This window comes from Apodemus sylvaticus, chromosome 22, assembly GCF_947179515.1.
Source record: "Apodemus sylvaticus chromosome 22, mApoSyl1.1, whole genome shotgun sequence".
In the NCBI taxonomy this organism is placed as follows: Eukaryota; Metazoa; Chordata; class Mammalia; order Rodentia; family Muridae; genus Apodemus; species Apodemus sylvaticus.
In genome coordinates, this window is record NC_067493.1 from 29395070 (window position 1) to 29409848 (window position 14779).

Consider the following 14779-nt stretch of genomic DNA (forward strand, 5'->3'; position numbering starts at 1 on the left):
CCTTCAATGGAAGTGGCAAAAAGTAATGCCAGAATTCCTAAAAATTATTTGAATGTAAGTAACAGGCTGCCTTGTCACATAGCGCACACATTTTTTTTTTCTGCAGTGAGACATTTAACCTATCACCAAGTTGGGAGTATGACCATCCAGACTTCAAACTTGTCATCATCTGCATCTCTATTTTCTGGCACCCATAGTACAGCAGATGCTTACAAAAAATAGGGATGTCTGAAAAGGTGCTTTGATACCCAAGCTGCTTCATAAGCTGCATCTGGGAACACACAAATATATCTACTTCCCTATGTAAGCACAGAGTCAGGACCACACTGTTTCCCTATAGCAAGAACTTTCTATAAACACCTCTATATCTGGAGCATGTCTGCCATAAAATATCTTTGTCGATCAAATCTCAAAAAAAAATATAAATGAATTAAAATTGAAAATATTTTTAGGAGTAATCAGGTATATGTACAATTCCTTTTCTTTTCAAGAAACACTTTAAAAGACCCACTTACAATTTTTCGCCCTTGAGGAATGTAAGACAGGCCAATTATATGTATAATACTAAAGATGGCACAAAATTTTAAAGGCACCAAAAGTGTATGCAGGAATATTTATTGTTTTTAACATTTGCAATGGCTAGCTATAGAAAATGATTCTAGGCAATTAGTAAACTAATGCTTACTAGCATTTCTTGTCATTTGGATAAACATGTAGAGTAACCCAGATATGTGTCACATTTGTGGCTTTCAAGAAATGATATGTCTGTAATATCTATCTACTATAAGATTGTAAGCCTTGGGGATTTGCACCATAACAAGCAGTAGGCAGATAGGTTACATGATCAGGACAATTTGCCATACCTGATCTCTAGACTGAAGGAGGGCAATTCTGATGGTCCTGTTCTCCTCAATAGGTTCATTATTTGTCAGTCTGGCACACCAGGGGCCAATTTCTGGGAAAAAATACAGTCAGATTTTCCACATACCAGGATGAAAAGGCAGATTCAAAGAAGCAGACGGGGGATTCTGGCATATTTGGAGAAAGTACATAGCAACTATATGAGTTCTCAAGGGGAGCTGGTGTCTGTGGCCACTACCATAGGGGGGTGGTCAGAGATGTTTCACAGAAGATGGTTGGGAATAGCCACTGAAGTTTAGAGTAGGCGAAGAGATGGAGACAATAAATTTATAAGAGCACACTTTTCCAGGTGAAAGACATCAGCACCCAGAAGTTGTGCCAGGTAGATGAATTGGAAATGAAGAAAAGGGGAAATCATTTGAAATGTAAATAAAAAATATATCGATTAAAAAAATGGAAAGGAACAAACTGTGTGTGTGTGTGTGTGTGTGTGTGTGTGTGTGTGTGTGTGTGTGTGTTTTGTCCATGGATTCGTAGGGGCAGGTAGAATTATCACCTCCCAGAGCTACAGACTGGTAAAAACAAAAAGGAAATCAGTTGGGGGCTGGTAGCTCAGTTGGTCCCAGAGAAAATCTGGTAGCCTTAAACTGCACACAGCATTAGAAAAATAAATTGAGACTGAGGCATAGCAGAGGTATGATGGAGACTTGACTGAGTCTGTAGCTTGTTTAAACTGAGAAGACACACCAAATATCTGAATGAAATAATAGGAAGCTGGGTATACTGCTTGACTTCTTTCCAAGGAAGCAGAAAGTCAAGTGCTTGAAGATTTTGAAGAAAATAAAGATAATCTCCTGGTTCTGAAGCTGTTGCTGGACATGCTGAGACAAGTGAAGCATCTTTTCATCCTCAGTAAATTTTCTAAGATCCCAGGAAATATATCAGCAACATGCCAGGCATGTACACTGTCAGAGTAAATATTGAGAGGATAAAGGAATGCAAAACAGTCTATGCTTTGAGAAGACATAACTGAAACATACAAAGTAGGGTGAAGTAGTACAAAGTCTACTTCAAGTATAACATCAGCCATTCCAGAATGACTCTCACTAAGAAACACAGTACTTGCTGTGGGGATTGTATACTTCATACAAAGGATAAAATGATTAGAATGTAATGTTGACAAATCTGAACTAAAATATCTGCAGAATATGATATGCCAAGGAGAGCTACCTGTCAAGAGTCAGTGAAGCCATAGAGTGTATCTATCTTCTCTGTGGGAGCCCAATCTTCCCTCTAGTCTGTATCTCCTCATGCAACTGAGACAAGCCCTGACCTTATGCACCAACGTCTGACTGTCTCTCAGGTGGTTCACCCTAACCGGTGATACAGGAAGTCTCCCCTAACCAGGAACAAAGGAAGAGAGGCAAACCAGGGACACAGTAGGCCTCCTCTGACTAGGGATAGAGTAGACTGTACAAAACAAGAGAAAGCACTGCCTTCCTCCAAGGAGACCTGCTCTCACCCATGTTACAGTTGTTTACGTTTTTCCAAGGAGGCAGAATCCTGTCAGAGATACTCAGGGCAGTTAATACCAGAGAAAACCAGATGACAAAAAGCAAGCACAAGAACCTAAGCAACAAAAGTCAATGTAATTCGACATCATCAGAATGCAGTTCTCCAACCACAGCCAGCCCAGATTACCCTAACACACCTGAAAAGCAAGATTCATAACTAAAATTCCATCTCATGAAAATGTTGGAGACCTTTAATGAGATTATAAATAACTCTCTCAAAGAAATATAGGAAAGCACAGGCAAACAGTTAGAAGTACTTAAAGAAAAACAGATAAATTCCTTAAATACACATAGGCAAACATCTTCAACCAATAGAAGGAATTGTCCAAAAAATTCCAAGACCTAAACTGGAAATAATAACAATAAAGTAATCTCCTGGAACCCTGGAAATGTAAAAAATAGGAAAGGAATAAGGAAGTACAATGCAAGCACAACCAGCTGAATACAAGAGATGGACAAGAGAATCTCAGGAATAGAATATACCAAAAAAGATATTGACACACTGTTCAAAGAAAATATAAAGTGTAAAAGGCTCCTCATACTCATACAAAACATCTTGAAAATTCACAGCACAATGAAAAGATCAAATCTCTGAATCGTAGGAATAGAATAGGGTAAAAATTCAGGCCCAGAAAATATCTTCAATTAAATCATAGAAAAAACTTCCCTAACCTAAAAAAGAGATGGTCATAAACATACAAAAAGTCCACAAATCAGCAACTACATTGAAACATAAAAGAAATTCTTTCCCTCACATATTAACTAAAAGACTAAATCTACAGAACAAAGAACAATATTAAAAGCTATATAGGGAAAAGACAAAGTATCATATGAAGGCAGATCTATCAAAATTACACCAAACTTCTCAACAGGTGTAATAAAAAAAACAAAAGGACCTGTACATGTGTCACACAGAGCATAAGAGAACACAAAGGCCAGCCCAGGATACTATACCCAACAAAATTATCTGTCACTGAAGTTGGAGAAACCAAAGTATTCCATGATGAAACCAAATTTAAACAGTACATTGCTACTAACCCAGCTCTACAGAGGATACTAGAAGGGAAAAATTCATTACATAAAATACAGGCAAGAAAACACAACAAAGTAATAATCTCACAACAAACACAAAAGAAGAAAATCATAATCACACACACACACACACACACAATATTCCCTCCCAAAATAAAAACAACAGGAACTAAGAATCATTGGTCTTTATTGTGTCTCAACATCAATAGATTCAATTCCACAATAAAAAGACACAGGGTAACAAATTGGATATGTAAAAAGGATCCAGCATTTTTATTGCATACAAAAAACACAACACACTGACAAAAGCAGACACTACTTCCAAGTAAAATGCTAGGAAAATTTCCAAGCAAATGGTCCCATGAAAAAAGCTAGAGTCACCTTTTGAATATCCAATAAAACAGACTTTCAACCAAAATAGATGAAGAAGAAACTTAATATTCATCAAAGGAAAAATCCACACAGACAAAGTCTCAATTCTGAAAAACTATTCCCCAATGCAAGGGGTCACGTATTCATAAAAGGAACTTTACTAAAGCTCAAAACAAACATTGTCTTCACACAATAATATTGAGGGTGCCATCCTTTCTCTCAGTGATTTCACCACCCATTCTATTTTACATATACACAAGTCTGACATTTAACAAATATTATTTCTACTAATCTCAGAATCCATATTGAGCAACACATAAGTCAAGTAGAAAGAATGAGGATTCCCAAAGGGCAAGATGATAAGATGATTAGGGAAAGAATCATGGAACAGAAATATAGAAGGAACATAGCTCTGAACAGGTTGTCTTCCATAAAATAATGACTTATGTTGAAAATTTATTAAGCAGCATACCTTCTTACATGCTACATGTAGGGGAAAATGACCAAGGTCACCATAGAGCTAAATCAGATAATTTTCGCAAACAACCTAGGATAGTTCAGACACATCTGCCATTCAGACAGCTCAGGAAAAAGTCAAAACCCTTTGGAACTACAACTTCAACTTCTGCAATGCACTGTCTTTATCCCTAGACTATAACTTAGGAAGTCTGCTTGTGTAGAAGGACACAAATGTAATGTTCTCTTTATCCTTTCTTTAGGGTCTCTGAGCATGCCTTGGTTCAGAATAGCTCTAAGCCCTGGAGAAGTGCTCTACAGGATGGGTTTTAACATCTGGCAGGCTCATAGTTTCATGCAGTTGAAATTCACAGTGGCTGAAGAAGTAAATGCCTTATGTATATGGCTTGCCTGAAACAGACTAATCCCTAAGCTAGACCGGACCCAGCATCATGTAAAATATAGGATGATGCCACACACTTATAATACCAACAGTTAATAGGATCAGAAATTCAAGTTCAGCTTTATATACACAGGGATTGATTCAGGATGAGGTACATAGGATTTTATCTCAAAAAAGTTACAATAACCACTTAATGACTACAGTGATTCCTCCCACAATTCAGGGTTCAGTGGTAACAGTTGAGATCAAGCTTTTAACTTTGTTTACCTTATGTCAGTGAAGAACTCCTCATCTTTTGATGTTTAACAGAGGCACCAGAAGGCAAAATCATTTGCCTCTACTTAATTTCTAGTATAAATCTAATATGCTATAGGCATCGATATTGTCTTTACTTTACTGAGGATATTAAAATCCTAGAGAAATCATCGGGTGAGTGAAAGGGCAGTAAGCAATGAGAAGCAAAGAGATTTTGAAAATTCCTGTCAGTTTCCCTGATTCTTGATGCCTTATGAATCAAAATGTGAAACACTAATGTGTTTCAGAACTTCACAAAGCATAACCAAAGAAACTGCCATAGATTAAAGCAGTTAGCATATAGTTTTATTAGAGGAGGACACATTTGGGAATGTACAATACTCAGAAACAAAATCATGAATATATTTAAATGCCTGACATGTCTCAGAGAATTCTGTAGGATTTGTATTACTTGCAAGTTAGGAATGTATACAATGAGACTAATTTCCTGGTTACTGAGTCATTGGTTTCTCACTTAGGGGCCAAATGTGTATAAAAATAATGATCTCTTTAATTTGTTTTCCCAGGGTGTGTGGAAATGTGACGTAGAATTCCGAAAAAAGTATGGAGATATGTGGACGTAAGTAGTTTGGAAATGTCTAATATATGTTTTTGCTAAGATGTGAAACCAACCGAGCTGAAGACTCTGTCAGTCTAGAGTATCTTGGGTTGTATTGACCTATTTTAATGTGTGTGAAAGTCTGCCCTGCCAAGAGTTCTGTAAGTATGTTTTAATTCAGTCTGAATTAGAACATTGTAGGTCATGATTTTTCTGCATCATTTAATGATCTAGCAATATGGTCCTACTTTTACTCACTGTCATATAAGGGGTCTTGGCTCCATTTGTTATTAATTAGGATTTTTGTTGTGTAAAATGTATTAATTTAGACAAAACTAAAACATGAATATAATTTTAAAAGTATTTCTTCTGCCCTCACTTAGGCACCAGAAAAGAATTTAATAAAAATATTTCCAGTATTCTCAAAGACAGGATTTATTTTTCTTTTTCTTTGTGTTTTTAAATCATTTTATTGATTACTTATGAGTTTCACATAGGCCATCCCACTAATACTAATTTTACTATCCCCTCATATCCACCTCTCATCCTTGCAACCAAACCTCCCCACAAATTAACCACAAACACACACATACACACACACACACACACACACACACACACACACACACACACAGGCAATTCACCACTACTGAGGACGAAAATGATGATGATGACAGCAATGTCAAAAAACAATGCATAGAAAACATCTCATTGTGGAAACTACATTATCTTTCTCCGTGTCCCACACTATATCCCTTTGTCTTCACATCTTTACTTACAAATGTTCACTGCAATGAGTCATTGGTCTGGTTTGAGGGCTCTGGCTTGTGTGACACCATCAATATTGGATCCTCATTGGGACTTCTCCCAGTTATTTTGTTGTTGCAAAGTGTCAAGGAAATTCTGAAACCTTGAAAAAGGACTGGCCAATTCATGTGTTTGAGTAATTAGCAGATGATGTAGATTTAGATGTAAGCCATCTCAGAGCCCAGGATCAAGGCCTGGATAGTAAGAGAGCTAGTTATCCCACTGGCTATCCCGTATCCACACTACAAGGGTGAGCTTACCAGCATTGCTATAGCCCTGCCACCCAATGGTACCATCAACAAGACACAGGATCAGATTTACTTCTTTCATTCCATGAGATGGCTCACTCACATCCGCATCACCAGAATCAGATCTACACTGTGCAGGCAAGATGCAGGACTAATACTTGCCAGTGCTGCAGCAGATCATGGATGGGGCCAGTTTTTCAGTTCTTATGACCACAGTTAATGAGGGGGGAAAGGAGTAGGGCACCTCCCCATCACCCACTGCACATCATCGCAGATGAGTGGTAGAGACAGCTCTGGCTCAATCTCATCCTCAGGGATGAATCACCTGCATCCCCTCAACCATGGCCAGCTCTACTGGGCTGCTCAGGTGAGGTGTAAGGCCTCTAATTGTTCATTTTAATATAACTAATGTAAGTTGTACATTAATATGATGGACATTTTTCTTTATTCAAGCTAGTTCTCCAATAATAAAACAGAAAGACCAAGGTTTATTTTAAAGCTTCACCTCAATTCCTGGGAAGTCAAATTTCACACAGTGCACAAACAGATTTGTCCTACAAAGGTCTGTTCTTCTGAGCTCTGTGTCCATTGAGAAACAGGGCCAGCTCATCTGTTCTCATGCCCCCACATCTAGTTGATCTTGTTCATTCCCTTAAACAAACCTGGATACCTTCAAGCCAAAATCTGCATAATACTTCAATTTAGAGCCTTCCATGCTTCTGCTGAACTCTCATGAACTCCCTCCTTTCTCCTCATGGTTCAATCTGAATGTGTCTTCCTCTCTCTCTCTTTCTACACACCAAACAGGTGATCAGCTCTTATTGACATGACAGAGAAAATATGGTAAGACAAAAATTTTAGTCATGAAATTATTGACATAAGCTTTACAATTCCATGTCCAGATTGAAATAAGATATGAAGACAGAAAACTTGGTATTCGAATAACACAAGTATAAATTTCACACAGTGCACAAACAGATTTGTCCTACAAAGGTCTGTTCTTCTAAGCTTTGTGTCCATTGAGAAACAGGGCCAGCTCATCTGTTCTCATGACCCTCCCCCATCTAGTTCTCTTGACTGCTGCAGATGGTGAGGGGGGCATCCACACCCCACCATTTCATTCATTGCACAGCAGGATTGTCATGACCAGCTTTCTCATGCTCTTACCCTGGGTTAGCTCAACTATGCCCCTTAAACTGGGCCACCCCTATTATGTAAATGAATTATATATAATGTAAATGTACATGGTGAATTAATCGGACAGCTGTACTTCTTTACCTTATGGTATTCTCCAATGACTACACAGAACAAAGGGCATTTATTCACATCTATACCTCATTAGCTGAACAGTTAAATGATCCACCCTTTTCTCCTATGTGGATCTGACTTCCTCCCACTCACATCCCATGATACTTGCATATTATTATTAATCTGGCTCTTTGACCACTTCTCCATGGCTCCTATTCCTCCATCCTGTCAGCTAATCTGAAAAGTGAATTCTTTCTCACTCTCTCCATTCTATGCCTGGCAGTTATCCTGCCCTATTCTACATTCTGCCCAGCCATTGGGTGGTTAGTATTTTTGACAAGTCAGAGAAGAAATGATAAGAATTGTTTACACAAACTTGAGAGGGAGATCCTTGGTAATAAACATTACAGTAACATGTCTGCATTGAGACAATTTATGAGGTCAGAAAAGTAAGCATTTGAATAACTGAGGCTAAATTTAGCACAATGTATAAAAACATTGTGCCTATACTGTTATGATGCCCAGACAAAGTACAGGGCCTGCTGAAAATGGGCATATTTATAGTTATTACTTTTGTTTAGTTTACATAGTTATACAGTGTGGTCTTCGTATTGTTATTACTTCATTTTTGATGGAGGTTATAATTGCTTCCTTCCTCCCTTTCCTTTTCTCCCTTCAAGTATATAATTTGTACATGCAAATGAATTCATGTATATATATATATATATATATATATATATATATATATATATATATAATCACAACATGCTCAGTAAGTCTTAATTTTATGTATGTATTATGGTCTGACTACATGGAATTGTGTAATTAGTTGATGTGTTCTTCCCTGGGAAAGACCATTTCTCTCAATCTCAGGATCCTTTACTTGCCTGTAATACTTTCCATAGGGTTGCTGCATCCTGGGCTTTCTCTCGTTATTTTTTTGAGACTAGATCTCCACATATCCAAGGTAGAAGTGTAAGTTTCTATAGCCCAGACATCACTGTTTTCTATGACTACCTCCTGGCTACTTGTCTTAAAAGTCTGTGGCATCACACTTAGCTGAAATTTCTTTTCCTTCTCTTTTTACTGCATTCATTACAAGACAATGACTATTTAACAGGAATGTATATGGATATTTTCTCACAACACATACAACTAACTTTAAAGTACAGGTATAGTATGTGTTAAATCATATTATTGTCTTTAAGCATGTTTCATTAATTATTTTGTGTGATAACTAAGCCAACAGCAGCAGAACCTCCCTATGAGAGGTGCTTGTAATTTGGTTACAGTCTGAGAAGAAGTAACATCAATGTTCTGTATGACACAACAAAGGTATAAGAGATTCCATCCTCAGCAATCTCAGTAGTAATCACAAGGCCAGTTGCATTGCCATGATCACTAAGAGCAATGTGTTCGAATGTCATGGGCAATCTCTGCTGGATTTAACTTTTTATTGGTTCCTTCTGAATTTCTTACCACATCATACACCCCAATTCAACTCAGCACCCTCTCTCCTCATACCCACCCTCAACCCTTGTGACCTACCCTCAACAGAAAAAAAATAATAAAATCTCATTGTGGAAGCATTTATGTGTCAGAGAGTGTCCCACAAGATAAAATTTTGTTCACACTTCTTTGCTTGGAAATGTTCATTGTAATGAATTGTTGGTTTGGTCCTAGTCCTCTGGCTTCTACTATACTATCAAATCTGGAACCTCACTGCGACATCTCTCAAATATTCTGTCATTATCTGTGTCATGGAGAGCCGGGTTTTTTTTTTTTTTCATCTATAGAACTGGCCCAATCATGTACCCCACCAGATCCTGGAGGAGTCACTGTCAGGTTGGGCCAATTTAGAATCCTGTATTGGACCTGAGAGTTATTTGAAAAGATCAGCCTGCCAACTCTCTTATACACACACCACTGGGGCAAGATTTTCTGATCTCATGACCTCCAGCAGGTGCCAGCTCCTGAACTCAGTTCACATCAAGTGGAGAGGGCAAAAGGGAGAGGAGAGAATCTGGCCCTCTTCAATGATAGTGAAATGTTCTATATTTCTAATGTTCCCAAAGGAAAAGTTCCTTGCAAATTTTACCACTTGTCATTTGTTAATGGTATTGGGGCTGTAGAGATGGCTCAGAATTGAAGAACAATAGTTCTTACAGAAGATCAAGATTCATTTCATAGGGATTGCGCAAGTTTCTCTCCATTTAGTTTGATGCTGGCTACTGGTTTGCTGTATATTGCTTTTACTATGTTTAGGTATGGGCCTTGAATTCCTGTTCTTTCCAAGATTTTAATCATGAAAAGATGCTGAATTTTGTCAAATGCTTTTTCAGCATCCAATGAAATGACCATGTGGTTTTTTTCTTTGAGTTTGTTTATGTAATGTAATGCATTGATGGATTACCGAATATTGAACCAACCCTGCATCCCTGGGATAAAGCCTACTTGATCATGGTGGATGATCATTTTTATGTGTTCTTGGATTTTGTTGGCAAGAATTTTATTGAGTATTTTTGCATCGATGTTCATAAGGGAAATTGGTCTGAAGTTCTCTTTCGTTGTTGGAAATTTGTGTGGTTTTGGTATCAGTGTAATTGTGGCTTCATAGAAGGAATTGGGTAGTGTTCCTTCTGTTTCTGTTATGTGTAATAGTTTGAAGAGTATTAGTGTTAGATCTTCTTTGAAGATCTGATAGAATTCTGAACTGAAACCATCTGGTCCTGTGCTTTTTTAGGTTAGAAGACTTTCTATGACCCCTTCTATTTCTTTAGGGGTTATGGGACGGTTTAGATGATCTATTTGTTCCTAATTTAATTTTGGTATTTGGTATCTGTCTAGGAAATTGTCGATTTCCTCCAGATGCTCTAGTTGTGTTGAGTATAGGCTTTTGTAGTAGGATCTGATGATTTTTTGAATTTCCTCAGTTTCTGTTGTTATATCCTACTTTTTCATTTCTAATTTTGTTAATTTGGATACTTTCTCTGTGCCCTTTGGTCAGTCTGACTAAGGGTTTATCTATCTTGCTGATTTTCTCAAAGAACCAGCTCCTGGATTTATTGATTCTTTGTATGGTTCTCTTTGTTTACACTCGATTGATTTCAGCCCTAAGTTTGATGATTTCCTGTCTTCTACTCCTCCTGGGTGAATTGGCTTCTTTTTGTTCCAGGACTTTCAGGTGTGACCTTAAGCTGCTAGTGTATGCTTTCTCCATTTTCTTTTTGGAGGCACTCAGGGCTATGAGATTTCCGCTTAGCACTGCTTTCATTGTGTCCCAAAGATTTGGGTATGTTGTGCCTTCATTTTCATTAAATTCTAAAATGTCTCTGATTTCTTTCTTTATTTCTTCTTTGGCCAAGGTGTCATTGAGTAGAGTATTGTTCAGCCTCCATGTGTATGTGGGCTCTCTGTTGTTTTTGTTGCTATTGAAAACCACTCTTACTCCATAGTGATCTGATAGGAGGCAAGGGATTGGTTCAATCTTCTTATATTTGTTGAGGTCTGTCTTGTGACCAATTATATGGTCGATTTTGGAGAAGATACCATGAGGTGATGAAAAAAAAAAGGTCTATTCTTTTGCTTTAGGATGAAATGTTCTATAAATATCAGTCAAATCCAATTGGTTCTCCTCAACGGAGGAATGGATACAGAAAATGTGGTATATATACACAATGGAGTACTATTCAGCCATTAGAAACAATGAATTCATGAAATTCTTAGGCAAATGGATGGAGCTGGAGAACATCATACTAAGTGAGATAAACCCAGTATCAGAAGACCAATCATGGTATGCACTCACTAATAAGTGGATATTAACCTAGAAAACTGGAATACCCAAAACATAATCCACACATCAAATGAGGTACAAGAAGAACGGAGGAGTTGCCCCTTGTTCTGGAAATACTCAGTGTAGTATAAGGCAAAACCAGAACAGGGAAGTGGGAAGGGTTGTGTGGGAGAACACGGGGAGGGAAGGGGGCTTATGGGACTTTTGGGTAGTGGGGGAACAGAAAAGGGGAAATTATTTTAAATGTAAATAAAAATATATCGAATAAAAAAAGAGAAAAAATATTCTTTTCATTGTTCTGGATCAAACTGGTGTAATCATCTCTGTTTTCCCAATACAGGCTACATGACGGGATGACCCCTGTCCTGGTTATCACAGATCCAGAAATGATCAAGACGGTTTTTGTGAAGGAATGTTATTCAATCTTTACAAATCGACCTGTAGGTATTTGGTTTTCAACATGTAAACATTGTGCATACTGAACAGATTTTTATCTTTTTATCTAGTTATATATATATAATCTAGTTATATATATATATTATATAGAATATTATATACATATGCATATATGCATGGAGAAACATTTATTACAAAACCAAATGAATATGAAAAAGAGAAGGAAGGAGTGCTTGCAAAAATATTGTAATTATAATCTGACAATGTAAAAAATTAAAATGTGAGCATTCATTTAAAAATTTTACAATGAAAAGTTGGTATTGTTGCCCAGGAGCACATTTATCTTGCTCATGTTTCATGCTCCAGCACTAACAAACAAACAAACAAACAAACATTTTATTTTGAAATTCTTATGATTTCACCATAATTTTCCAACAATGTTCATAATGCTATGTGCCTTTGTGCTATTGTGTTGGGGAGAAGGGTAGCTCATCCTTCCTGAAGGAAAAATCGTCAGAAATAAATGAAAATCTCCTTTAAATCGTTTGCACTTATAGCCTCTAGCTAATGGCTAAAGAGGACTGAACTTACTATCTAATCAGGTAGAAGTGAAAATGTGACACTTATCAGCAGAGAAGTTAAGAAAACAAGATTACAGAGCAGAAGTCAGTAATTGATTTTAGCAGCTTTGCTGCCAAAGGCCAAAGACAGGCCTCCTTATTTTTATTTCAGCTATTCCCCAAGGAAAACTGGCAATAATAACTAAGGATAAGGCTAGTGCTTTTCTGATATCCTTTAGACTAGGCAAAACTGCACAAATATACACATATATACAGATAAAGATATATCATATACATATGTGTGTGCATGTATATGTATGTATATGTGTTTATTTTAGAAGTGTGTTTTTATTCTTTATTAGTGTCAGTGCATATATTCAAACGCAGCATTCACAGTTTTCTGTGATGACAGAGATATTTATCTAAAAAATGGTAACATCATTCAAATACATACCTTTTTATATAAAGAGTTTAGCACGACAATTTGTAAATTTTAATTAAATTGCATTTATACCATTTATTATTTCCTGCTCACTCCCCTCATATTCCCACATAAACTCTATTTCAAATTCACACACTCATCTTCCTTTCTTTTTCCTTTTTTTGAACAAGGGCCAATATATGCCCTAGCTATTCTGTAATTCACTCAGTAGATCATGCTTATCTAAGACTCATGTAAATCAGCCTGCCTTTATTTTCAAGTATCTTAATGAAACTTGCATGACTCTTTAATTTGTTGCATATATAGATGAAAAATGCATAAGTACAACTTGATTATACTGTTCAATGTGGCAAGCATATGTATGTTTCTAGAGATGATTACTCATCATTCAACAACCAATCACAGATGACTCTCAGGAGAAGACTGGTTCTCCCTCTCTGGCTCTTCATCTAGGAGTTTAAAATTTTCCCTACATCACCATTTGATGAAAGTTTTCAGGTCTTGTTTAGGCGATGATGTTGTTGATTTTGCATTTTGTAGCTTCCCTGGTATAGCTAGAAGGCACAATCTCACAAAAAATCTTCCTGATACTCTGGCTTTTAAAATTCTGGCCATACCTCTACAATGTTCTATTAGCCTTAGGTGCAGCAACTCTGTTATGATGGTATCAATAAGGTAGGAGAGCAGTGTGAAATTATTCCTCTCCATAATGACTAGCTGTGGTTTTCTGTAATTGTCATTTACATTTCAAAGAAACTTCTTGACAAGGATTGAGATCTATACTTTTCTGTGGATACAATGAAAAAACTTGAAGACAGTGACATAGCATACTGCTCTGGTAGGATAGGGTGATAGTAATAGGATCACTTCTAGAATCCTCAATAGCCACACATATTTAGCTAGGTTTCCAGTACCAGTAAGTATTTTTCTTACTTTGAGCAGGCCTTGAGTCCAACTAGTCAGCTATTGATTACTAATATATATATATATAGTACTAATATATATATATATAATTACTACCAATCTTTTAATGCTGCTATTATATTTTATTAGCATTTTCTTGTAATAGTATTTGTTGTGTTTCATAGGTGTCATAGCAGGATGGGCCTACTCATTCCTGCATCCTCTTATAAGTTTTTAGATCACCTTTCTGATATCCACTGTGTGTGGGTCAGTTACATTTTAAATACAGGGAATATTTGCTATTCCCTGTAGTTTCCTTTTTCTCATCTCTACAATTAAAATTCTCTTTTAATTTATCCACTTGTCCTTCATATTACATGTATACCATGCATCCTGTTATTTTAATCCTGGGAGTTTCCCTAGCCATGGTCCCGTCTACTCTTCTACTTTCAGTGGTTACTCTTTATTGTATATTCACATATGAAGTTTGGGGTCTAGGAACCATATATATGAAAGAATATATGGTATGTGTCTGTATGGGTCTGGGTTATCTCACGCTATATAGTACTTTCTTGTTCCATTCATTTAACTACATGATTTCAATTTGCTTTTCAGTTAAATAGTATTCTATTGAATGTATGTGTATGTATATATTTATGTATGTATGTATATATATATGCACTTATTAGTAGTAGTATACATATACATACACATATACATACATGTACATATGGAGCACTATATTAAAAAGTATTGAGGATGGAGGATACCTCTCTCTCACTCTCTTCTTTTTAGTATAATTTAATGGTTTTGCTTAATTTGTCTCCATTA

General features: G+C 36.7%; 1 protein-coding gene across 2 annotated transcripts in view; it reads left to right on the top strand.

Moving 5' to 3' along the window:
* Positions 1–14779, top strand: part of LOC127672584 (cytochrome P450 3A13-like) — a 52457-nt gene that overhangs the window by 4513 nt on the left and 33165 nt on the right. For both annotated transcript variants that reach the window (XM_052167820.1, XM_052167821.1), the window contains exons 3-4: positions 5520–5572; positions 11988–12087. In XM_052167820.1, the coding sequence (XP_052023780.1) occupies positions 5520–5572; positions 11988–12087 (153 nt within the window). The remainder of the gene's footprint in view (positions 1–5519; positions 5573–11987; positions 12088–14779) is intronic.